This window comes from Pteropus medius, unplaced genomic scaffold (genome assembly GCF_902729225.1).
Source record: "Pteropus medius unplaced genomic scaffold, Ma_sr-lr_union100, whole genome shotgun sequence".
Taxonomy (NCBI): Eukaryota; Metazoa; Chordata; class Mammalia; order Chiroptera; family Pteropodidae; genus Pteropus; species Pteropus medius.
Window position 1 is genome coordinate 1,458,704 of NW_024346824.1, and position 26,981 is coordinate 1,485,684.

The 26,981-nt window shown below is 47.0% G+C and overlaps 1 protein-coding gene across 1 annotated transcript in view; it reads right to left on the reverse strand.

Annotated features, from left to right (window-relative positions):
• HIVEP3 (HIVEP zinc finger 3) overlaps nucleotides 1–26,981 on the reverse strand; it is a 120,328-nt gene that overhangs the window by 48,584 nt on the left and 44,763 nt on the right. The window contains 1 exon segment of the mRNA XM_039876725.1: nucleotides 2,073–7,664. Coding sequence (XP_039732659.1) covers nucleotides 2,073–7,142 — 5,070 coding nt within the window. The 5' untranslated portion in view covers nucleotides 7,143–7,664.

The following is a 26,981-nucleotide window of genomic DNA, read 5'->3' on the forward strand; positions in this document are numbered from 1 at the left end:
GAGATGCTCATCCTACTGCATGCTACTATCATGAAGGTCATGAGAAACCACACTGTTTACAGCCAGCAGGAGAAGCAACTGTGTCTCTAGGTGCTGGAATAACCTAAGAACCACAGTCCCCTATGCCAGGCAAGACACCTGTCCCAACAAGGACGGGTTGGGGCTGAGGAGAAAGGTAGCTGGTTGGAAATTAGGGAATCTGAGTTCTAGCACCACTGAGTGCCAGTAGGAAACATACCAGTAAATCAAATGGAATAGTCCAAGAAAAAGTTTGTAAGTTTCAGTTCATTTTAGGAAAGCAGAATTTGAAACGAATGATTGCCAAGCCCAATTAAGCCAAATTAATTCTTCCTTTTTCTTAAATGGCCTTTTAGTGTCTAGTAATTAATGCAGAGAGGCAGTCCAGATCATATGAGAGGGCTCTGGAGCGAGATCTAGTTTTGAATCCAGGCTCTGCCATTTACTGTGTGGCCTTGTGCAAGTTACCTAACTTCTCTGTGCTTTAGCCCCTTCATCCATAAAATGGCAATATAGTATCCTAACTTTTGAGGTGGTTGTGAGGATAAAAGTAAAGTTTAGCATAGTACCAGGAACATAGTAGGTGCACAAGTAGTTATAAGTATGAACATAATTACAACGACATCTGAGGAGTAGCGGTAGCCAGTAAGAGACACTGGAGAGCAAATCAGTCACGATGTTTATGGCAAAAGTGGAAATGTCGTTTAGGGATGTCTGTATACTGACAAGGACATTTAGAAAATAAATTCGGGAAATATTTCTGTGAAGAATATCCAGCTGGGCTAATAACAAATCCAATGAAAATTCACTCCATGATAAAAGAGGAGGATGTGGACATAGGAAAGTTATAGAATACACTGTCGTTCATTTGTCTATAACATAAATTTAATTTAGGAGATTTATGCCTGATTTGGCCAAAGCATCTAGTCCGAAGACATAATAATGAACATTTTAAAATTTGCAGTCATTTTTCACATTTTCTTTCCTCAAATAATTGAAAGAAGAAAAATAGACTCTCTGGAGCCAGGCAGGTCTGGGTTCAAATTCTGGGTTTGCCAAATATTTCCCATGTGACTTTGCCTTCTCCCACCCTGTGACCCTCAGTTCCCTCCTCTGTAGACTGGAGATGGTCCTGCTACCTCACAGGTGGAGGTGAGCATTGACTGGATTCGCAGCACAGTGCCCGACGCAGTGAGGCTGCTCCATCAACAGACCAATTGTTATTCCACAAATGCCAAGTCAGCATGACACATCACATGGCCTGAACCCTTAGGCTGGCCTTGTCAGGGTACAGAGGTGTCATTTGTCTGAAGCAAATGGAAACATCAAATTTCAAACTTTCTGAACTTGCAGGGACCCATTCATTTTATAGATCCTGATGCAGCCTCAGGTCAGAGGCAATGGAGGAATAAAGTGAGCCCCTCAGTCAGGGCCAGGTGCTCCTACCTGGCACAGATGGGTCAAGCTGAGAGTGATGTTGCCACCTACTTATAGAGGGATACTGCAGCCCAGCCTTATTGCTGCCCTACTCACAGGAAAGAAAGGACTATTTCAGGAGTTGTCAAATTCTAGAATTTCTGGAAATGGGAGGATTTCAAGTGGTGCCAGAGAGAATGGAAACAGCAGATGTAGAGAATAAGAAAAGCAGGAAAAGACTAACAGGATGAAGGAGAAACATACGATAGAGGGGTATAAAGTTCTAAAATTGCGGCAGGCATTCCCATCAGCCAAGTTTTCCAGTCTTCCAGAGAATTTTTGTTTTTCCTGGCTGAGATTGTGTCTTTGATTTTACAGTAACAGCTCATGGGAAAGCAGGATCACTTTTAAAGCTCATTTTATGGAAATGTATCTATTCTGCTGATGTGAGGGACACACTGAAAAAGGAACCCAATAAATGCGTGTCCTGGTGAGGTGACCAGTCATCCCTGACAGAGGGGAAAGCTTCCTCCTATCTAGCTTTAGTTTTGCAAATGGGACCTGAGGAGAATGTGGCTTAAAAGCTCAGCAGAGGCTGTTAAAATCAGTGGGGAAAAGAAAAACAAGGCTGAACTTACCTCTGTCATGCGGGGCTTGCGGGAGCTGGATGGCACGAGCCTTCCTGTCTCCGGATGTGGAGCTGTGGCCATGGTGTATGTCTCTTTGCTCACCTTCTGCTTAGACCTCAGGAGGGACAAAGCAGCTTTAGTGGAAACCCCCGGAAGGTTGGGGTTGTACAAACTTATGCACCAACCAGCGTAAACAGAGGACCTCCTATCTGCATGCTGGATGTGATTTGGCTTAATGTAGTTTAAATAGCACCAACTGACATTAGTGGTCGTGTGGAGGCTGGGGAACTGCAGTACCTTCTTGGAGTCCGTACCTTCTTGCGGCTTGGCTGGTCTGGGGGGTGTTTCTGACAGAGGAAGTGAGCTGGGAGGTGCCAGTGAAGGGAGGTCAGGTTGTTCCTTGGAATCTTCTTTCTTCACACTCAGTGGGGGCAATGCTCTTCGGTGAGGTTTACCAGATGACTGGGCATATTCCTTCAAAGCATCTGAGCCTGGGGCTGTCCCATGGGACAGTGTGGGGTGAGGAAGAAGAGGAATCTCCTTTGGGTCAGATGGATCTGCGTGCAGGCTGGACAGAGATTCTAGCTCCCTCCTGCCCTGGCCCTGGCTGCCCGAGCGGGATTTCTCTGGCCTCTTGCCATCCTCAGTGCTGGTAAGCACCACGCTGCATGGCTTTACCAGCTCGAGTTTTTCATCCGCCTTGGAAGCCTCCTCCTCCTTCACCCTTTTTTGCTGCTGGGTTTCCATGGTAAGTTCAAGGCTGCCAGCTGGCGAAAGGACGCGTTTGCTCCCCCCCACTGTGGATGAAGCTCCCTCCAGGCTCAAGACACTCTCTGATGACAGGGAAGTGCCTTTTCTTTCAGGTAACGTCACAGGCACTCTCAGGTATGGAGTCTGGAAACCTCTGCTCTGCTCTTCACTTACCCCGGCTGGCCCAGGCCCGACCTTATACACGTCTGCCCCACACACCGCTGTCCCTTTGCATGGGGGCTCCTCGAACATGGGAAGGGCCATCGTTGCTGAGCTGCCTTGGGACTGGGTGACCAGGATCTGGGAAAGGGTGGTGTACATGGCGCTCCCGTAGGATGGCATGTTGGTCTGAATTCGGACGGGCACAACCAGGGACACCATGGTGTCTGGACAGGCGGGCAGGACCAGAGGGGTGGCTGATGTGGGCACTGAGGAGCTGGCCGGGAGGTCCACGGGGGGCAGCTGGATATCACTGCTGTACTCTGTGCTGGGGGTGAGGCCAGCGGTTCCTGTCACCAGTGGGGCCAGGCTGGTTTTGATTGGTGGCAGATGGCTTTCCACATCACCAGGGAGCTGAAGGGCAAACTGGGACTGCAGAGGCAGGAAAAACCCCGAAGAGAGTGCTGAGGAGGACGGGTATGACATGGGGAGAAACGAAGGGGGCTGCCGGAAGGGGATGTTGGCTGGGTGAGGCATGAGCTGGGGGAGGTGGAGCTGGCCTGGGTGCAGAACAGGAGGTTGGAGAGGAAGTGGTGGGGCTTGAAATAAGGAGGGAGGAAGCGGGGGCATGGAGTACGGCGAGGACAGGAGGCTGGACATGGCCTGGGTGGAGAAGAATTCAGAAGACTGTCCTGGCTCATGCTGTAAGAGGTGCTGGAAGGAGAAAAGGGAGACGGGCGGAGGCAGGTATGGTTTCTCATGCAGGGGTAGCTGGGCAAGGGGGTGGTGGAACACCTGGAGCGCTTCTGTGTAGGGCGGGGTGGACCCCAGCGGGGGTCTGTCCTGCACCTGGCTCTTGCCTCCCAGGTGCCCACTGTGCGAGGGGGCTGCTGAGGCCATCTGGGGCAGTGAGCTTTTGCCCGAAGGTTTACTGGATGAGGGCTTCGATTCCTCGCTCTCTTGTCTTCCCTTGGGGGCAGCCTCCGGCTCTGTTTCTGGAGGCCTGCTCAGAGATGCCTGTCTCACCAAAAAGCATTTCCTTCTCTCTGGCGGGGCCGCTGGGGCTGCTGGTGCCACTGGGGCCGGTGCAGAAGGGCCTGTCAAGGACAAGCTGCCGTAGTCGAACGATTTGCTGCGCGTCTCGGTCATGTGGGTGGGATGGGAAACGTTGGGGCTCTGCTCTGAGGCCGACCTCCGCATCTCTCGGGCGTGTGGGTGGTGGCTGGGGACGGTCAGCATGTGTGTGCCCAAGGGTTTGGAGCGCATGTCTGACGAGGGCCCGGGGGCCTCGGCTTTTCCGTGGTCGTCCCTCTCGAAGGAAGCAGAGCGGCTGGACCCGCTCAGAGAGACACTGCTTTCTTGGCTTGGGCTGCGGGACAGAGGCACAGAAGACTCGAAGCTGGACTCCCCTGATGACTGGGCCATCTCCGCCAGGCGAAGTCTCTTCTTCTTGGGTGGCAGCTTCTCTGCCGGGAGCTGGGCGAGCGTCTGGCTGCGCTGGGGCCACTGGAACTCCTCCGTCTTCTCAGGCTCCTTGGGTGGTGGCTCCGGCTCTGTGTCTGGCCGGTCAGGCTCCTCGGTCACCAGGATCTCGGGAACCTGAATGTTGGGCTGGCGGACCAACTTGGGCTGCAGGGAGTGAGCGGAGCGTCCATGCGGGGCAAGAGGGGGTGACGAGAATGGGGCCGGAGACTTGTCTTCCCCTTCCAAGCCGCTGGGCTGCTCCAGAGAGTCAGACTTCTCAAAGGAGCTGGTGTGCTGGATGACAGAAATTTCTTTGGACGTTGTTCTCCTCTCCTTCCCTGATTCAGAACCGGACCCTGGCTTGGGAGTCCTTGGCTGGAAGCCCGAGGGTCCCTCCAGGGAGGGCGCTGACTTGCTTGGTTCTGCTGGTGACTTGGTGGACTCCGGGGGAAGGTTCCGAGCAGCATCAGACGGCCCGGGGCTGCCGAACTGACTTTTCGTTGACTCAAAGGCAGGCGGCTCCTCCTCGTCCCCCAGGCTCTTCTCTTTCCTCCTCTTCCTCAGTGGAGTGAGCTCCAAGGTGGTCCCCAGTTTGTAATGCATCATCTGGGACCAGGGCTCGTGCTCAGCCTGACTCTTCTCAGCTTCCGGAGACATGTGAGCACCTGCAGAGACGGGCTTTGTGATCTGAAGCTCTGAGCAGTAGTATTTCTTATGGGCCTCGTAGTTGTCCCTTTTCTTGTACCGAGCACCACATATATTACATTCATAGATCACCCCTTTTGTTTTCAAGCCCTTCTTGGTCTTTTTGGTGAGTTCGCTTTCCTTGGGTTCCGGCTCGTCTGCGGGTTTGGGGGCTGTGTCTTTGCTACTTGGCCCTGCCTCCTCGGAACTGTACTCCCCTCCCAAAGGTAGTTCGATGGCCGGCTGGCGCTTGAGCATCCGGGGGTGGGAGGTAAACACTTGACTGCTGCGGCTCAGGGCTTCAGAGTCGGTGATGTGGTCGTCGAAGGAGTAGCTACCACGGAAGGTGTGGTGGGGGGTCCCGAGGGTGCAGGCGGCAGAAGGCATTGAGTGGCTTCTCAGCAGAGGCACAGGGGGAGTGGTGCTGGGCGGGTGCTGGAGGCTCAGCAGTGATTGTTCGGGCTTTGTCTTCTCGCTGTGGGACGACAGAGGCTCCCGGTAGAGGCTGGATTTGGGTGACTCCATGCTGCTACGCCGTGACAGCGAGCTCCTCCTGGGTTTCACACTGTCTATCTCGCTGGTATCCACCACGGCCTCGTTGATGGTGATGAGCTTGGTGATGTGCTCGATGACCTGCGTCCGGGGCACAGACAAAGGCACCAGGCTGGGCTTGTCTTCGGTGGACAGGGGCAGGAGGGGCTGGGTGGAGGTGGCTGTCAGCATGGTGGTCCGCTGCCCGATCCGCCCGCACTTGCCAAAGATGATCTCCGTGTAGGACCTGGCGTTTGTGTTCGGGGGGCTGACCTGCTGCTCGGCGCTCTCAGAGCGGGAGAAATACCCGGATTCAGTACTGCCTTTGCTGCCCGGGCTCAGAAACGCCTGTTCGTCGATCACCTTTTTCCTCTCACTCAAGCGGAGGGCCAGCTTCTGCTTTATGGTGTGGGTGTCTTCGGGTTTATGGCTCAGGGGGTGTTCTGATGAGGGCTCGACAAATGGAGTGGGGTCCTCAAGTGACTGGGCTGAGCTGGACTGGGACAAGGAACAGCGTTCATGGCTGGATCCCTGGCTCCCCGAGCTATACAAACTGCTGGACAGAAGGGGATGCTTAGGCCTGGGGGACAGCTCTGCGGGGTGAGTGGACGTGGTGCCCGTTTCCTCTTCTGAATCAGTGCTTTCTCCTTCGGTGGGCTCCTCAAACTCTTCCCCCGGGATCCTCTCCATCTCCAGCCCCGGGGGGTACAGCTCACCGCCCACTCCAGAGGCCAAGCCAGCTTTGATGCGGTGGGCATGGGACTTCCTGTGCTTGTAGAGGTTACTCTTGGTCTTGAAGGAGAAGCCGCAGGGGCCGCAGGGATAGGGCCTCTCGCCCGTGTGCGAGCGGATGTGTTTCTGGAGCACGCTGGGCTTGGCGCAGGGCCGGCTGCAGTACTGGCAGATGTACTTGCCCGGCTTCTGGGGTTTCCTCTCCTTCTTGTGTGCCTCTTCTGTGGGCTTCAAGGGGACCTGGGAGGGACGAGGCACAAAGACTTTGGGGATGCCGGGCAGGTCCTCGGGGGGGATGATGGAAGCATGGGAAGGGAGGAGCTGGCTCTGAGGATGGAGCCCAGGGGTCACAAAGGAGCTTGAGGGTCCAGGTCTCATGGGGTCGACAAGCTGCCACGTGGACCCCTCCAGGAGGTGCTCGGGTTTGCCGGGTGACATGAATGCTGGTGTCAGAGGGTGCTGAGGAAGCTGTGAGATATGGACAGAGGCTTCGATGGAGGACCTCTTGGGGGGCTTCTGCTGCTGGCCCATTTTCTCCTGAGAGCTTTCCCTAAGAACCGATGAGGGGCCCGGGAAGGGCTGCGGGGCGAGGAGCTCCTGGAGGGGGCCCTCGGGGGTGGCGGCCGAGCTGCTGCCTGGGTACGGGGCACTGGCCGAAACACTGGTCTGAACAGCTTCTCCTTTAGTCAGCCGCTTCCGGGGACTTCCCTCAGCCTTCTTGGTGCCCTTGACACTTTGTTCAGGATCCATGACCTCCATGGAGACTTCAGATGCTATTCAGGGAGGGTCGGGGCAGGCTGCATTTATGAATAATCCAAGTGTCCCAGGGAGGAGTCTGGCTTCGGCCACATTGGTCAAGAGCTGAAGAAACCAAACCCAAGCCGGCTTTGGGAGTTTTTTGCAAGTGTCACTGGCTGTGAGTGGACTCAGAGCAGGTCATCGGGGCTCAAACTATTCACGCCGGAGAGGCATGGTCCTCTATTTTGCAGACAGAAAATGCACCAGCACTTTCTGCCTGAATGTCTGTTGTGGAAACGTCATGAAGGACGTCAGTGTTGCCATTGTATTGTTTCAGTTGGCAGTGGCAAGTGGCCCCCCAGGAGTCCCCTGTGTGCTATGCGAACTGCTGAAGGCTGGAGACGTCTGTGTGCATGGCCCAGTCATCCCTGGTCCCGGCACAAGAGAAGCCACGCTGGATGCCGTAGGTGGCTCTGCCTAGCCTCTTCTCCCCTTTAGCCCTGTGTTGAAGATCAACGGCCTTGGACGGGAATTCACGTTCTTCTATGTGACAAAACACACACATGGAAATACACACATACACACACATAAAAGAGAAGAGTTACTGTGATTTGTCCACAGCCCGCGCAGCCCTCTGTGAAACCCAGTGAGATTCCTAAAAGGTTAACTAGAGAGATTCAAGCAGAAACGCCGCCCCTGGCTCTGCACCTGAGCACTGCCCATCTCTCCCTCACCCGCATTCACAGTGCCGCTGGGAGACCTGAATGCCAACCGTGGTTCTGGGGACTCTGGCTGTGTGGGACATCGGGAGCAGGAGGCGGGACATTTCTGGATGGGAGCCCTGGGTTCCAGTATCTGCTCTTTGAGTGCCCTTGAGTGGGTTTTAGCTCCCGAAGCATCAGTTGCCTAATTTAGAAAATAGAAGCAACAACTTCTGCCTCACCTGTGCCTTGGGGCCGCAGTGGAGTCCACCACGGTAATGGACATGGATGCCACTGGACGAAGGCAGCAGGAGCGGGTGCTGGTGGGTTAAACAGGGATGCGCTTTTCAAGGGAGAGATTATTCTCAGGTTGGTCTCTCTCTTTGACCTTGGATTCTAAAGGTGTCCAGGGGGGCATCGTTCATGGCTTTTACTCCCTTCTAACCCACATCTCCAGCCCGTGTTTTATGGTGAAGCTAAAGCCGCTGCCCTTGCCTGTGGCAGCTCACAGTCTAACACAGCTGTGACCACCGGATCGGCTGGGAGAATCATTCTCGCAGGTTCCTCCAGCTTTGTAGCTTTTCCTTGTCTGGTAAGTGCCCCAGGTATCCTGGAAGTGGCTTAGAATGTGGGTCTTTGCTAAGCTGAGGGGCAAAGCTGGAGCAGCAAGTGTGTGTGTCCTCCCAGGGCCAGCCAAAAGTTAGGCAGCCTAGGTTTCCTGGGCCCCGAGTGCTTCTCAGGACCCTTCTTCCCAGAAGCACAGTCAGAATTTCAAACCTGGAAGTCACTGTGGACTCTGTCTCACTCAGCCATCTTATTTTCCAATGGAGAAAACTGATGACCACAGAGGGAAGGTGGCCTTCTAAGGTCTCACATTCGTAAGAGGCAGGACTGGCACCTGAACCCAGGCTCCCCATGGTCAGAGTTCATTCTCCACCCACCCACAGGTGAGGGCCTGAGTGAGTGACCAGTGTCTCTGTGGTCTTCCTCCCTCTCCTGTAAGTGTCCTGTGCCCCTGGCATCCTGACCTCAGGCTCCCTTCATGCTCTTGCCCTGCTTTTTACCAGATATTTGCTGATGCAGATTTGAAGAGTTTGCTCTTTCCACTTTCATAAAAAGTTAACAAGTCTGAAAGACTCAAAAAATGTCTCTCAAATGGCAGGACCTCAGAAAAATGACATGAAATGGAGGAGCAGGTGGTTTGATCTGTTAGCTAAAAATTATATACTATCAGTTTACTCCTTTTGTGTTTCCTTTCCATCTTGGTTCTACAAAGAACTCAAAGTAACTATAACAAAATTTTATAAATATTTATAAAAGAATGACAAACCATAAAGAGAGAAAACTAAATAACAGCAACAAATCAAAACAAAGGAAAATGTATATAAGGCAGGAAGTCAGAATTGGTGGGATGGAAAGAACACAGACATACCAATCATAAGGGCTTACATTGTTTCTATAGTTCAGCTACACACTTCTATCTGAGCTTCCTGGCAGCCAAGGAGAAAAGAGAGATGTGGTCTATTATAGAGTCCTTATAGCCAGAGAGGAAGAAATATCTCAGTTCCTTGCAGGAAGCAAAGCGTTGTTTGAAAAGAACTTTTTCATGTGGTACTTCAGACAGGGGCAGAGAATGATGCATGAGATCACCGTGTCTTCAAATCACATCCCTCCAGCAAATGCGGTGATTGATTTTTGTCAATGGAAGGTCACAACTCAGCAAAGGCTATTCTTTGAGCAAAGACTTCCTTTGACACAGGTAGAGACAGCATCCTCCAAAGCAGGGCCAATGTGGGGATGACAGGGAAACCTCATTTCATTATATTGCCATCGGTAGGAGGGCCATGTAAGATATCATCCAAACTAGGGCACTTTCGAGAGTAAAAGAGGTATTACTAATGATTATGGAGGAGCAATAGGAATAAACCAGGCTGTCACAGGCAAAGTGGGACAAGTAGTTACTCTTACAATCAATATTTACCTTGAGACCCAAACCAGGCATGAGTGTCTGGTATAAACTTTTAATCTTTGCTATGAGAACTGAGGTTAACCATGATTTCCTAATGGATTCTTAGAGATTGGTTATTTAGGCCAATCCTCTCACTTGACAGATGAGGATTCTGGGGCCTAAAAGGATGATGTGATTTTCCCCTAAAACTGTGCAGTGCTGATGTGCAAAGCTAGACCGTCCTGTGCCTCCTGACCCCTGGCCAGGGCTCATCCTCCACCTCAATGAATCAATGCCCTCTATGACTCCTGTGGCACAATGGGCACTATGGTGTCTGGCTTTCTGTTCTATGAGAGCACTGGCTCCAGTGAGAGCATCGGCAGGTGTCTAGAGGCTCAAGAACAATGGAGGCCTTCTAACTTATGTCCTAACCTTGCTCTGGCTGCCAGACAGGAGAAACGGGAGTCTATCCTGGTGGCATTGCCCCAGGCCTCACTTATCTAAGCTAAGGTGGGCAGAAGTCATCTAAAAGTCAGACAAGGCAGACATCTGCAGTGTAGACGGAGAACTGTTCTCCAGGCTGGTCTGGGATTCCCCAACCTGGCAGCACTTGTGTGGGGGAGAGGCCCGTGGGTGCTGGGTATGGATGATAAAAGGCTGACTACACTTACTATTTCTATTAACCCTTTCCTGCAAGGATCTTAAAATACCCCCAAATACTAGCTAGTAGTAAGCTTAACTTCTTCTGATGGATGGATGAGATCCTGCGGCATGACTATGTGGTGAATTCTCAGAATCTGAGTGAGAGTCCACTGGCCAAGGAGGATGCTACGTTGTCCAGTACTGCAGTTGTCCCCTCACTGAGTCACAAGACTCTCCAGGGACAAGTGAGAAAACACTCAGTGGCTGGGGTTTGGGGCAATTCCCAGTCCAGGCAGTAGGAGTGAGGAAGACAGTCAGGTGACTGTTGCGTCATCAGATGACTCACTGGGCCAGCACCGCCAGCCTAGGGTCAGCATCTGGCCTACACCTGTGCACTGGGCCTGGTGCTCCCCGGGGAGGGTCCTTCTGCTTGTACCCTCTGAGGGAGGAGCAACCAGGACACATCAGCCACCCAGGTCATGGAGTCGGTGGGGCCTGGGGACCAGAAGGCTCATCCCTACATTCTGCAGAGAGGGCACCTGAGCCACAGAGGCAGGTGACCAGTCCAGGGCCACACTAGTCCTCAGATTCCTAGGTCAGTGCGCTCTGCTGCCTTGCTCTATACCTCATGACAGGTCCAAGGATCTTAATAAAAAGGGGCAGTAGGAGGTGGGCAGCTGGGACCATGGGTTCAGACATAGAGCAAAATTATAGGAAGCAAGAAGGCCTCAGATTGGCATAAACACATTATCACTTAACTTTTCAATTCCTTTAAAAGAATAGTTTCTAATCACTGTGACCAAGTTACACTAAGAAAATGGCTCCTTTCTACCTTCTGTGTTTCCGAGGGTTTGTGTAAAACTTTAATATAAACTTGAAGTAATAGGGAAAATCCTGCTTCTCCAGAGAATTGGTGAGAGCATATTCAAAAGTCACCACTGATGGGAGGTAGAGGGTTTCCCTGACAAGTCCCAGGGGTGGGGCCAACATGGGCCTGAGTCTCAGGCCCCCGGGAGGGTGGGTGTCCTCTGCTGACGGTGGCAGAAGGGCCATGGGGTCCACATTTCTGCCACTGAGGCCAAAGCCCCAACAGCTCTAGCTTAGAAAGCAGATTAGAACCATGAGGAAACCTGAGTTTCAAAGGCCAGTTGGCTAACACATCAGACAACTCAGCTTCTACTTCTGGAATCTTCCATAGATCTAGCTATTAGAACAGCCCAATAGGGAAGAGAGCAGGGTGACTGGGTTGGAGCCACAAAGGCCCCAGGGGAATGAGAAGTGATGGGAGAGCCAACAGTTGAGCAAGGTGGCCTGAAGCTCTGAAACCAAACTGGAAAGCACCTCTCATATCCAAGGCATTGGGACAACATGGCTGTAGGCCGGAGCGGACACCCAGAGGGCTTTACCAGAGGGGAGATGGGAGGTGGGCTTTGTCAAGAGAATGATTCTACCAGTCCTGGCAAGAGGCCAGCTTCAATCTGCCTTGGGCTCTAGACTAGAGAGCTCAGGTCACCGGCCAAGTTAGATAAGACTGAGGCAAGACAGGAATAGGGCCTGGTGCCCAGGGGCTATTAGGTCAACCTGACCCCAAATTTGTGGGGCCTGATAAAGTGCTTTGCTTTGCTTATAATTTACACACACACACACACACACCCCAATATGTCAAAAGCTGGTAAAAATTTTACTGACAGTTATAAAATATGCTGATCTTAAAAAGAGCAGGAAAGCAAGCCTTCCTCTTTACTTCAAAAGCTGAAACCTAGTGCAGAAGGTCAGAGGTTGGACAGGAGGCAAATAGTATTTTCATTTCATAAATCCAGTGCCCCCGCAAAGAATCTCCGTGTGTGATACTGTGTATGGTGCGTGCGCAAGAAGAAGTAGAATTTTTCACATGCAAAGAAAAGTAAAAGTGGCTGTGGGCTCAGATAGTGACAAGACAGGCTGGATGTGAGGATGTGGATCTGGGGAATAACAGGGAGAGGTCGTCAGGAAGCCACAGAGAACATTTTCACAGAGACAGGCCGAGGCCAAGGGTGAGGCTCTGGCTGGGAACAGGGAAGGGGGCAGGGACTGAAAATGTCTCCCAGTAACCCTTTCCCTTTTAGTAATCCAAGCCTCCAAGCTTCAGCTGGGTTTATGAACACCCAGCACTTCCTGGCCTCCCTTGCAGCCAGTGCTTGCCAATGTCATGAATGCAGCCGGTAGGTTACAGCCAGAAAAAAAAGGACCCACCCTCCACACGCCCATTTTTTTCAGGAAGGAACATGGAGGCTGTGGTCATGGTGAGCCAACTCTGACCACATGGACAGGAACATGACCCCAAGGATGGTGGGACAAGAAGACTGTAAGCAAAAGCACCTGCCCTCGAGAGAGAAATACACCTTCTATCCTGTCTTTAGCCACAGCTACACGGTTCCTTTTGGATCTGTTGAATAAACACACTTACTCACATAGAGGACTGGAGTGCAATATTGACCCAGGGGACGGTAAAAAGAGCCCAGGCCTGGGGACACTGAGATACAGGGAAAGGTAACAACACAAACTAGGGTTTAGGCCTAAAGAACAAGATGGGCACCTGCTGTGAGGCAAGTGTCCAGTCGCTAAGGCCACACACCGCACGGCGACTCCAGAGGCAGCATCATGATTCAGACAGCTTGTGTTTGAATTCTGGCTCCTCCACCTCCTAACTGGAAATCCTCGGAACCTCTCTTAGCATCAGTCTAACATGTGGACAATAAACATACCACATGTAGTTTAAATTGAGTTAATCCCTATAAAGCACTTATTTAGCATGTAGTAAACGTTCAAGAAACAATGGTTGTCACTGTGACTGGGGAAAGTCTTTCTGTGTGAGGGGCAGCCATGGCCTTGTGGAAAAGAGCCCTGGCCTGGGTTCCAGTCCTGGCCCTGCTGCTTTTAGGCCCCAGATCGTTGTGAAGATTAAATGTGGTTATTATGCATGGAAAGTACCTGGCACACAGCTGGTGCTCAAGAAATGAGAGCAGACGTTGAATCTGGAGGTCATGGCGGGGACTCCAGAGAAGGCAGCATGATGCTGAACCACCCAGCTATGTGTGTAGGCTTTCTAAGTTCCCCCAGACAAGTGAAGCATCAGTGCCCAAGCTGGACGTGACCAAGTGGTCCCAGCAGTGAGGACAGGAGGACAGGAAGGGGATCAGTTGGTGACAAGCTAGAATTGAAGACACTCATGGATTGAAATCACCTCAGTCTTGGCACACAGCTTTCCCAGGTCAGCGGGAAGATCCCCCTGTCTCCATAGAAGCTACATGAGATGGTTCTCCTACTGAAGTTGGCGATTTTGGAGCCTCCATTGTACCTCTTGGTCACTGGGACCCCGTGGAATAATGACCGGTCCGTGAGGCCCACGACAGCAGATCTGGGCAGGGTCCTGAATTCCGGCCTCTGTTATGGCTGAATGTGTGAGTTGCACAAGCACAATCCTGTCTTAAAATTCACAGCATTTTGTACCCATCATCCCCATTTGCTTCTGGGAGGAAACTGAGGCCCAAGGAGAGGCATGACCTACCAAAAGATAACCAGCTAGGAAGTGTCCAGGGAAAACTGAAGAAAATCCCTGAGTCCTTCGATTCTGTAGGGGGCCCATTCTTCTGAAAGCAGGTGCCGCTTGACCCCAACTCAGCCTCCGGGGGAGCTCTCCAGGGGCAGATGGATCTTAGTTGCGAGTAGGGCACCAGGTGAGAGAAGGGGCCTGAGCACCTGGGCTCCTCACTATGGCTGGGCTGCCTCCCAGGACTCTCCCCACCTTTTTCCGTGAGTTTCCTCCAGCAAGGGCAGAGGAATAGGCCCAGAGCTCAGTCACCTGTAGCAAGAAGCCCCGAAACACAGCTCTGCTGTGTGACCCTTGGCAAGGCACTCCCCTCTCTGGGACTATTTTCCCTTCTGTAACATGAAGAGTCAGCCTAAATGACCTCAAGGGTCATTCCCATTCTGATAATAATTTAGGATTTAGGATTCTAAGATCAGGTAGGAGTGTGGCCAGCTGTGAAAAACGCTGGCCAAGTTTCCTAGTTTGCTCAGGTGGGCTGTAATTGAGCTGGGGAAGAATTCCACAGGACAAACGAAGCTCCAAGTCCCCCTCAGACCTTGGTCAAGGTGAGATACAGCTAGGGATATGTGCTGTTGTTTGTAAAAGGCACCCCCCACCGCTCAGTGGGACTGGCTGAGCGGTGGACTGGCAAGGTCAGGCCTGCCCAACCCCACTACAGTCCTGTTGGCTACTCTGGGGGAGGACTGGGGAAGGATACTGTGTCAGTCTCAGCTAAGGTTGCTGGCGCCAACCAACACTGCAAATGCTGGTCGAAGCCCTGGCCTTTTCTCAGCCAGCACTGGACTCACCTGTAGGATTCTGACCACTCAGATCGGGGTCTCCCACAGCTGCTGACCTACCAGGAACCAGAGGGGTTCAGGGCACAGACAGCTCAGGAATCTATGTGCATCCTGCTCTCCAGGCCTCCTGGACACTGGTCCCAACTGTCTAGACCCTGGCCAGGTCCTGACCTGCAGGCCCCTTCCTGACTTCAAGGCCCTGTCCCCAACTATGTTTTCATCTCCACATCCAGTTGTTTCGGCTCCCTACATCTACTCTGTGTTCACTCCAGGGACTTTGGTCCAGACCAAATTTGTTTAGACCAGAAGTTCCAATGACTGGCTACAGAATAGAAAGGCTGGGAGCTTTTTCCTTTTTAACGTTTTTTAAACATAGAAAGGTGCTTGAAAAATTTTAAGCCATTGTAGAATTGTACTTCCCCTGCATCCCCTTGTCCCCCACATGCCCTACCTCAGAGAAGCTACAGTTAATTTAATAGGTCCTTTCTGACACTATAAGGTATTTATATAAATATGTGTATATATTGAATTTTTTATATAAATGAAGAAATCAAAAACATATCATACATCCCGATCTGTGACTTTCCTTTCTTTCTTTCTTTCTTTCTTTCCTTCCTTCCTTCCTTCCTTCCTTCCTTCCTTCCTTCCTTCCTTCCTTCCTTCCTTCCTTCCTTCCTTCCTTCCTTCCTTCCTTCCTTCCTTCCTTCCTTCCTTCCTTCCTTCCTTCCTTNCTCTCATTTTCTCTCCCCCTCCCTCCCTCCTTCCTTTCTTTCTTTCTTTTTTCTTTTTTAAAAAAACCCATACATAGATAGGTTCACCTCACTCTTTCTAGGGGCAGCAAAGTATTCCATTTGGGGCTGTATTCAAATTCGGCCAGACCTTTATTGATGGCACATAAAGGCTGTCCCCAGCTTTTTTCATTCCAAGAAATGCTACAAAGAACATATTCTACATACTTGTGTATATCCACAGGATAAATTCCAAGAAGGGAAAATACTTGGCCAAAGAGGATATACCTTGAAGCTTTTGATGGGTGCTGACAAATAACTTCCCCCAAAGCACAAATTTATACTCACACCACTTGTGTGTGAGGACTGTTTCTCTAAGCTTCTTTCTATCTGGAATATAACCATTCCCTTTAATATTTACTAATATGAAAGGCAAAGTGGTTGTATTTGTTTCCTATTACTGCTGGGACAAATTACCACAAACAGTGGCTAAAATTTATTATCGTACAGTTCTAGAGGCCTGAAATGGGTCTCACTGGGCTAAAATCAAGGTAGGGCCATTTTTCTTTCTAGAGGCTCTAGGGAAGAATCCATTTCCTCGCCTTTTCCAACTTCTAGTGGCCACTTGCATTCCTTGGCTCATGGCCCCTTCCATCTTCAAAGCCAGCAATGGCCAGCCACATCCTTCTCACTTTGAATGACACGAACACTGACTGCCCTGCCTACCTCTTTCACTTACAAGCACTCTTCGTGATTATGTTGGGTCCACTTGGGTAATCCAGGATGATCTCCCATCTCTAGATCCTTAATCATATCTACAAACTCCCTTTTGCCATGAAAGGCAATATATTCACAGGTTTCAGGGATTAGAATGTAGACATCTTTAGGGATCATTATTCTACTGACCACGGTGGCAACTTATTTCTTTTTAAAATCTGTATTTCTTGATCTCTAGTGAGGCTTAGAACTTTGCATAAACTTATTAAACAATTATTTCATTCAGGGAATTATTTTTCATCTCTCATGTTTCTAACAATTTATATTTTTCTTATTTGCTTATACAAACTCTTGATATTGGAGATATTAATCCTTTAAATGCGAACTACAAATATTTCTACCAATTTATCATTAGTCTTTAACTTTGCTAAAGAGAAAAATTTTGTTTTTATGGGGTCACATGCATCATCAGTCTTTCTCTTTATGACTTTCAGGTTTGATATCCAAGATGATTTTTTAGAATGTCACCTAATTTTCTTCCAGTTCCTTTATCATCTTTCCCCCCTCTCTCTGCCCCTCCACTCCTCCATCCCTCTATCCTGCCCTCCCTCCTTCCACCCCTTTCTATTGCCACCTTGACTCCATCTGGCATTTATTTTTGTGTAAGGAGTGAGGTTATTTTTTTTTGCCCAATATAGATAGCCAGTTGTCCTAACATCATTATTGAATAGTCACCCCGCACCATCAAAATGTCCTGGGGCATCTTCTTAAACACAGGTTCCGGCTCCATTCCAGATCTACTGAAACAGGCTGTGGAAAAGGGCCCCAGAATCTATATTTTACAAATTCCCGTAAACTTCTATTTATTAATTTTTTTTACAGCCTAGTATTTGGGGAAACTGAAGAAATTCCTCTATCTGCCTCCTATAACTAATCATTTTCCCTCTAGGTTCTCAACTTTCCCCCATCCTAGCCTACCCCACCCAACTCCACCATTCCTTGTGGCAAGAGAAATCTCTTCGATTGCCAACCTCACTAGACCTCTCCCTTTGTCAAGAACTCTCAATAGCTCCCATTGTGGGGGAAATTCAGCAAATGGCATTTTAGCCGCATCATAATCAGGCCCCACTCAGCCTTTCCAACCTCCTTTCCCCACCCTGCACTTCCACTGGTGCACCAACCGTAACCAACATGCTCTTGACTCTCTGTGTTTACACATTGCTCTTCCCCAGGGATCAGGCAGAAAAAGGAGTCTGAAGGCTAATTCCACAGAGGAGTCAGGATGCTTCTTAGAAGAAGATGTGTTTGAGCTGGGCCTTGAAAGATGGGGAAAATGATGATGGTTAGATTTGAAAACGGGATTCTAGCCTAGATGGGAGGTACAATATATGCAGAACACAGGAGGCTGAAATGTGGCTACGGGGAATGTTGAGTTTTCTGCCTCTCCCCCAGCCTGAACTTTGGGGCCCAGATAGCCTGGCAGGGACCCCACACTGCACTTGGGGTGGATTCAGGGCATGGGCAGAAGTTTCCACATGTTCCCTGCTATGCCCTAGCATGACAAGAATAAGCCCCAAACTGTGAAGTCTCAGCTGTGCCAAACAGACCTTCTATCAGAGCTGGGGTTGGTACTGAACCTCAGAAAGCAGGTAGAAGGTATAATCTGGTCTCATAGGGTGGCCAGTGGTATGCTGCTGGGCTGGATCAGGCTTCTGGGGCGACCAGCCCCTCAGACCTTCTGGCCTCGATTCACTCATGAAAAATAGGCATTACCTAGGGTCTGATGGATTACCTATGTTGGGAAGAAGTTTCTCACTAATCCAATAGGTCAAATGGTACTGCTTTCCTGAGAAGCTTGAGATGTCTGCCATGGGTCAGGCCTGTGGCTTTACTGTGCATCAGCATCTTCCTGGCAAACTTATATCCCCAAAGGGAGAGGTCTAGTAGGTTGGACTGGGCAGAGACTGGGCCTTATTCATCTTTGCATTTCCAGTGCCTGGCACTGGACCCAGCACTGAGTTAAATATTGAAAAAAAAATTTAAATACTTAAATCTACCACACACCCTCACTATACGAAACATTCATAGATTAACCCTCACACATGTACCCTTTTTGCAGATGAGAAGACTGAGGCTCAAAGAGGTAAGGCTTCAGATGATAAGAAAAGGCAGAGGTAGGATGTGAACCCCGAGGGCAGGCCACCGCCTAGAAAACCCCAAGAGCACTGACCTCGGTCAGAGTGACCCGGATGGATTCTGCCTTCCTTCCCAGCATCCTAGCTTCTCTAGGAAGTATTCTCAGTTAACTACAGCCATCATACTTGCACCAAAGTCTCCTCCCCATGTACAAATCACTCTGCGTAACCCTGCTAACCTCAGGGCTGAGTTTCTGGATAAATGCTGCTGCCCCAACAATGAGTGATGGATTACTCACTGTCTGGGAGGCTCCCAAATCACTTTCCTGGGTGACTGTGGTCTCTGCATTCCTATTTTTCCTTCTTTTCTTCCCTCCCAATCCCAAGATGGAGACAGGGCTTAGAATTTCTACATGATGGTTGAAAAGCAAATTCTATTCATAGCAAAGAGAAAGCTAGGCAATCCTGGGTGAGTTATATCTGGCTGGTGTTTGTTTTCCTCTTAGAGAGCTCAGGGGCCAAGGTGGAATTGACATCACCGGGGAGGACAACGTTTCCAGTGACATCCTTGAGGAAAGCAGGAACACTTTTTACCGTAAAGACTAAGCAATAATGCAGGCACGGATCTACTCTGCAAGATCCTCAGAAGCCCAGACTTAGCCTTGAATATTTGTGGTTGTGATAACTCAGGCAAAGATAGTCCTAACCAGTGTCCTGTGTCTAGTCCAAACCACCAAACTCTTAATATGTGTCCAGGCTGTTCTTAGTGTTTACACAATAACTCTACCAGGCAGGGACTATTATCATCCTCATTTTACAGATGAGGAAACTGAGGTAGAAAATCACAAAGCTGGTAATGGCAGAGCTGGAACCTGCACCTGGGCCATCAGGAGACCTCTGCAGTGGAGACCATCAAGGCAGCTGGGGCCATGCCAGCCTCTCAGATAGGAAAGGACTCAGATTTAAAACAGAGTCCTAACACTTCTGGTAACCCCATTGTTCCTAGCAGCTTTCCTTCCCATCATATGGCAGACCTTGTTAAGAGCTTCTTTTTCCTTTCCTTTCACCTACAAAAGTATCAACAGTGTTTAAGTCTTATTCCCATTGAGACTGAAAATGAACTGAGATCAGAGACTGTAGTCTTGACTCAACAAAGGTCTGGTGAAACTCAGGTACTTTTAGTTTACTAATCTACTAAGTTATCTATTGGTATAAATCTAGTTACCTATCCATCTACCTATCTTGTCATTTATTTATATCCACCTAGTTCCAGTAAAGATTAAAAGAAGCTTCTGGACACCCCTAAGAACTTGGCGAGTATCTGAACTTAACTCAATGGGCTTATCTTAAATGGTCCAGGAAGTACCTGTGGGTGAAAAAGCTTAAGAAAGAACAAAGCTTAAAATGAAAGTTAGGAAGGGTCAGGTGACTTGTCCTCTGGCCATTCTCATTCTGCCAGTCTCTCATCAATGTTGCCTAAGACAGCTCTGCATTCTACATTCTTAGCAGTGGCCTGCTCTCTCATTAGTTTTCAGCGGGTCTCTAGCTGTGACATTTTGGTGACATTTTGTTTCTATACAAATGACTGTGGTTCAAAAGGCACACCTGTCTATAAGCTTTCAAGAGAGCTAAGGTTCTTCAGTTTATTATGAAGAGCAATACACAGAACATACTATAATGTGTGTGCACATGTGTGAGCACACACACACGTAAACACTAGAATAAACTATATATAAGGACAAATGATCAGGGAGACCAGGTAACATACACAGTATATTCCAAAAGTGAACAATGACAACAGTAGAGATTACCTGTGGTCTCCACCATCCTTGCCCACATGGCAGGATGGATATAACTATATTTCTAATAATACAGTAGTTATAATGATCACTTTGAAGTTCCTTTCATTTATTCACTCAGCCTTTAAGAATTACAAGAACCTTTTCAATGTCAGGCCAGTAATATGAAAACAGACCTTACTATAATGTTGATTATGTGATATCAACAAAGGGAGAAATAAAAAAAAAATCAATGTAGACAATAAAGTAAGGAAACAGACTCTCACATATATAGTTACTCAATTTATGATTAAGGTGTTATTGCATTTGGTGGGGGAAATGATAATCTTTTCAATAAATCGTGCTGAAGCAATTAGATATCTATAAGGAAGAAGTAAACTAGGTCCCTACCTCACATCATACACGAATATTAATGTGAAATGGATGACTGGCCCAAATACAACAGATTAAGCATAAATTTATAGAAGAAAGCACAAAAACATATTTTTTGAACTTGAATCTAGCAAAGATTTCTTACACAGTTCACAAAGAGCATAATCGTATAATCATAAAAGAAAAAACTGATAAATTGGGCTTCACTAAAATGAAAAAAAAAATCTGCTCATCAGAAGATACCAAGAATAGAGTTAAAAGACAAACCACAGACTGGGGAAAGATATTTGCAATACATTTTGACAACTCATCCAGAATATAAAAAACTTATAAAAATGAATTTTAAAAAGGCATCTCAATTAACTTTCGGCTAAACTTGACTCAAAATGGACCAAAGACCTAAACATAAGAGCTAAAACTATAAAACCCTTAGAAGAAAACATAGGGAAAAATTTCATGATACTGGGCTTAGCAATGATTTCTTGGGTATGACACTAAAAATATAGGCAAGCAATGTAAAAATAGATAAACTGGACTTCATCAAAATTTAAAACTTTTGTGTATCAGATGACATAATTAACAGAATGAAAAGGCAACCTACGGAATGGGAGAAAATATTTACAAATCGTGTATGTGATAAGGGGTTAATATACAGAATATATAAAGAACTTCTACAAATCAAGAACCAAAACCAAACAACCAGATTAAAAAATGAGTAAAAAACTAGAACAGCCCTTTGAATATTTCTCCAAAGAATATATACAAATGGCCAACAGGCAGCACATGAAAAGATATTCAACATCACTATTCATTAGAGAAATGCAAATCAAAACCACAAGACATCACCTCATGTGCAGTAGGATAGCTACTATCAACCCGAAAAAACAAAATGGAAAATAACAAGTGTTGGTGAGAATGTGGAGAAATTGGAACCGTTGTGTACTGCAGGTGGGAATACAAAATGGTGCAGCCTCTATAGACAATAGTATGGTGGTTTCAATTTTCAAAAACAATTGAAAATAGAATTACCATGTGATCTAGCAATTCCACTTCTGGGTATATACACCAAAGAACTGAAAGCAGAGTCTCAAAGAGATATTCGTACAGCCATATTCATAGTAACATTATTCACAATAGCCCAAAGGTGGAAGCAATGGCAAGTGTTCATAGACAGATGAACAGATAAACAAAATGTGGTATAGACATACAATGGAATATTATCCAACCTTAAAAAGGAAAGAAATTCTAACACATTCTACAGCGTAGATGAACCTTGAGGACCTTATACTAAGTGAAATAAGCAAGTCACATAAAGACAGTTACTGTACAATTCCACTTATGTGAGGTAACTAGAATAATCGAATTCCTAGAGACAGAAAGAATCGTGGTTGCCGGGCTGGGGGCTGGTGAGGAGAGGCAAGGGGAATTGTTATTTAATGAGTATAGAGTTTCAGTTTTGCAAAATAGAAAGAGTTCTGGAGAATCATGCGCATTGCACAGCAATGTGAAAATACTCAGCACCACTGAAATTAAAAATGATTAAGATGATATATATTTTCTGTGTATTTTATTACAATTTTAAAAAATGGCAAGAGATTCGAACAGGCTCTTTTAAAAAAGAGGTTGTCTAATGGTCCATAAACATGTGAAAAGGTGTTCAACATCATTACTCATTAGGAAAATATAAATTAAATCCACCACACATTCACCAGAATGGCTAACATGAAACAAACAAAATGATACCAAATGTTGGCAAGGATGTGGAGCAGCTAGAACTCTTCTTGTACATTGTAGGTGGGAAGGTAAATAGACATAACCATTCAGACAATTGATTGGCAAAATCTTCAAAGCCAAACACACACCTACCCTATGACCCAAAAATTCCACTCCCAAGAACATATCCTACAGAAACGCACAATTTGTCTGCCAAAAAACACAAACAAGAATATTCATAACAGCTTCATTCATGACAGCAAGATACTGGAAACAGCCCAAATGCTAACAAATAGAATGGATATATAAACTGTGGTATATTTATACAAGAATTATTACATAGTAATAAAAAAAGAACAAAGTACCGCTACAGATAAAAATATGGATGGATCTCATAGATACAATAAGAAGTAACAGAATTCAGACACAATAAGACTGTTGCTATATAATTCCACTTAACTGAAGTTAAAGAACAGGGAAACTAATTTTATGGTATTAGAAATCAGAACAGTGTTTAGCTCTGGTGGGGCAGTGTACTGAGTAGGAAGGGGCAGGCAGAAGTTTTTTGGAGTGACAGAATGTTCTACATCTTGATCTGGTTACTTACATATTCCATGGGTGTATATATGTAAAAACTATTTGACTTGTACACTTATGATATGTGTACATAATTGTATGTATGTTACACCTCAATTTAAAGAAAGACATGGACTTTGCACTTAAAAATACAAAGCTTATAAGGAGACATAAACAAAAAAATAGGTAATAAGAATGTGGTAGATGCCATGATGGAAAGAGGTTCAGAGTACCGGTTGCAGGCGGGAAGGAAAGGCTTAGGAGGATAGGATTTAGAGATGGTACACTGGGCTCCAAAGGACAAATGGAATTTCACCTTGTAGAAAAGGGACTAGTGTGGGCAAAGGCAGGGTGACACTGGGGGAAACCTTGAGGGTGCGAGAAGGCAGGTAGTTCGGTGGGGTTAGCGGGTCAGATGTGCAGAGCACATGGTGGTGGGAGAAGAGGCTGAGGACGTGAATCAAATCAGGCTTCAGATTTGTTATGAGTTCCAGATAAACATTTGTTCCCACAGTCATAACACATCTGATGCCTGCAGTCACAAGACAGGAGTCTTTGCATCACAGCAAGTACTGATGAAATATAGTACTGGTGTGGTCATGGAGTTTGTTTCTTCAGAAGTTGTTAATTTCCCCAAAGTCTGATGTCTTCCAGGCCCCAGAATTTGAAACCATTCTCACTTTATTATGCTACTAACTCTGCTATGACAGCTTAAGGATTTTTTTTTTTTGTATTTACCTTCTCCTCCAACTTCCTTCTATTCCATCTCACCATTTGTTATAGTTATATGTTTTTGGTTATTCCGGCAGTTGCCTTTTTAGCATCTTCAAATACTTAAATTGCTATATCCTGGCCTGTCGACTCCAGACAGTATCTGTTCACTTCCTGCTATGAACAATGAAGAAATTTGTGCACATTCCCTCCTTTCCATATTCTTTCTTCTGTCCATCTTTAAATTTGTTACTTACCTATTATTACTCTTACAATGACAAGTTTCATAACATTTACATTCTCCTTTATATTATAATTATACAGTCTATAGGTTAATTCTAAAAATTGAAGGTAATATATAGTATGATTGTGAAGATATTATTTCCTGGGGAACCACTTAGTATGAATGGATGCAAGAGAAAGAAATGTAATTCCACATGACTGAAACCTCATCACAAGAACAGTCTTCTGCAAGTCAAGGACCAATTTTCCTTCAAAGTATTTATGGTTTCCTTTACTGTTTCTTGAATTCCATGTCATCGTCTTTTTGGACTCTAGTTTTGATTGATAGAAAGAACTCCAGGAGGCTTTTTTTTTCTTCTTCCAGAAAATATAGGTGACTGAGTGATAAACTTTCTGAACTCTTAAACATAAAAAAAGTCTTTATTTTGTTTTCAGAGTTTGAGGGGATAGAATTCTTAGTTCAAAGTCTTTGTCCTCTAGACTTTTGAAAGTACTGCTCCACTGTCCTTAGACCCCTGGCTGTGTCACAAATGAGAAATTCTGATATAAGTTTTGACTCTCTCTGGAAGCATTTTGGTTTTTATCCTTAATGTTTTGGAATTTCAACAAAATGGGTCTAAATTTCCTTTTCACTAATTCTGGCCTGAATTCTGTGTGTTCTTTCAATTTTAAAATCTGTGTGTATTCAACTGAGGGAAATTTCTTTTGTTATTTCTTCAACTATTTCTACCCCTCCCCCTCCCTCTGCCATTGTCTGTGGTGTCTGTTTCTAGATTTCCTTTTTGATGGATATTGAACCTTTTGGACTTATCCTACATAGGTCTTAATTTTGTTCTTGATGTCTTGCTGTACATTCTGGGATATTTTCTAGTTTTAATGTCTAGATCATCAACCTGTCTTTATCCATATCCATGTGTTATTCAGTTCATCCTCTGAGTTTTTTCCAGGAGTCCTATTTTTAATTTTCAATAATTACTTTTCTTTTCATTGATTGCTCTATCTTCATAGCAACTAATTCATTTCTATTCAATTAAATAATCTCAATTATTGCTGAAGACAATAATGATAATTTATTTTAAGGTTCTCTTTTATTTGAATTATCTGTTTCCTTTGGAGTGAACTCTTTTTTCTTTTTCTTTTTTTCTATGTTAGGCCTTCTCATTCTGCTATTGGTTTTCTTCTATTGTTTAGTGATCCTGGTTGTCCATACATATTTACGAATGAAGGACTATGTTGCGAATTTCGTGTATGTTTTAGGATACAGGTTCTAGATCCTGTAACTTGACTGTAAGAGTGGCTTAGACAAGACAGAAGTTTATTTCTGTCTTATGTCACAGTCCGTGTGTAAGTGGCCGTGGGCTGATGTGGTAGCTTCACAGTCTGGGTATCTTTGACCTTACTGTTCTGTCATGTACAACATTTGGCTTCCATCTCCCACCATCATGTCCATACCCTGGTCAGCAAGAAAGAGAAAGGGGAGGGCAAGACTGGAAGTGTATATATGATTTAGGGTCACACTAGCCATTGGCCACACCTAGCTGCTAGGGAGCCTAGGAAATGTAATCTTTAGCTAGGTGGCATGTGCCCAGCTAAAATGTCTATCACTACAGAAGAAGACAAAAAGGATATTAGTGAAACAATGAACCAGATAGGCCTTCCCGCGAGGTCTTTGGTCTGTTCTTCAGACAGGTTGAACGTGATGGTGGAATCATGAACCCATCTGATAGGAGGATTCTATGTACAAGGGTGAAGCATTAAGATAGCAAGTCTCTCTCTAAGGACTGTAGCGAGGAAGCTGGCCAGGGAACTTCAGCGATTGCTAAAAAGAAGGCGTTGCTCCTTGGCAGACATAGCAGTAGACTTCTCCCGAGGCAACGCTGCCATACTTCCCTGCTTGTGTCCCGCTCCTACACGCAGTTGGCTAGGAGGTCTGGATCCCCCACAGCTGGGATCCTCTCTTGGACCCTGGCCTCATTACTTTCCTTAGCATTTGCTGGGATTTGGCCTGCCACTGGCTGCCTGCCTGTAGAAAGTGAGAGGGGTTGAATTGCACTGGCTCTTCTAAAAAGTTCATTCGGAGACTCTGTAACCCTGGCAGCCCCTTCCTGCTCTTTGTTTTGTTAGCTCTCACTTGAACTATGCTTGGCTTTTCTGGGATAAAAATCACTTAGGACTCTGGGGTCAGACACTAGGTTGCAATGACTTCTGTTCTGATTTCCCTGTTGATGCAGTCTCATGGGCTTTCTTTCTTCTTAAGACTTACTAACGTTTTTGGTCCACAGATGGCATTCTATCTTGTTTTCCAATATTATGATGTCATCCTTTCAAAAATGGCTTTCTCTGTCATCTAACAATTCCTAGGGAAGATGTGGAGGTGGACACTTGTGCTCTATAGTTAGGAAATCGTTGCATTGTGACTCATTAGCAGAGAGGCCAATATCCTTTCCAGGATATTGATATACCAGGAGGGAAGATGGGCCCTTCCAGCCAAGGACCATCATCTTCGGGGTCTACAGTGCGGACAGTACATTTGACAGATGAGGCAGCTGAGGCACAGATCACACGACTTGCCTATGGGCACACATTCAATGAAGGGTGGGGCTGAGAGTCAGGGCAGGCAGGTGGCTGCACAGTGTGTGCTCCTGGCTACCACCCTATGTAACATTCACGGGCAGCACCCACACAATTCATCAAGGAAACAAGGAAACACTACAATTTTGCTCCAGGTATAGGGGGTGGACCCAAGCCTGGGGATCTAGAGACTTGGCTTTGCACCCCCTTTATTGGGCTACCTGGACATTCATCTCTGCTCCCATATTTCAAAAACAGGATATTGACCACAAGTGGACTCTAGGGACCTTACCTGACCTAATATTCTGGATGCTTCTGTTACCTAGCCTGGGTCCATCAGCTGCTCCAAGGTCCACTCACCCCAGAAGGCCTGATGCTAGCTCTCACTGAACTTTCCGGCTAAGTCTGTGTGGATATGGACACCCACACATCTCTAGGATATGACCTGACCTGACCCTCTTGTCTGCCTGCAATATTCCATTCTGTGCCCCTGGCCTCCACCTCTCCAAACTCCTGACCTCCCTCTTCCCATTCCCTCCCACCTGCATCCTAACCTTTCTCATCCTTTCTGCCTCCTGGCCGTGGTTTAAGGCCCTCCTTCACCCTACTGCCTGGTTCTGCCTCTCTTTTTTGTCC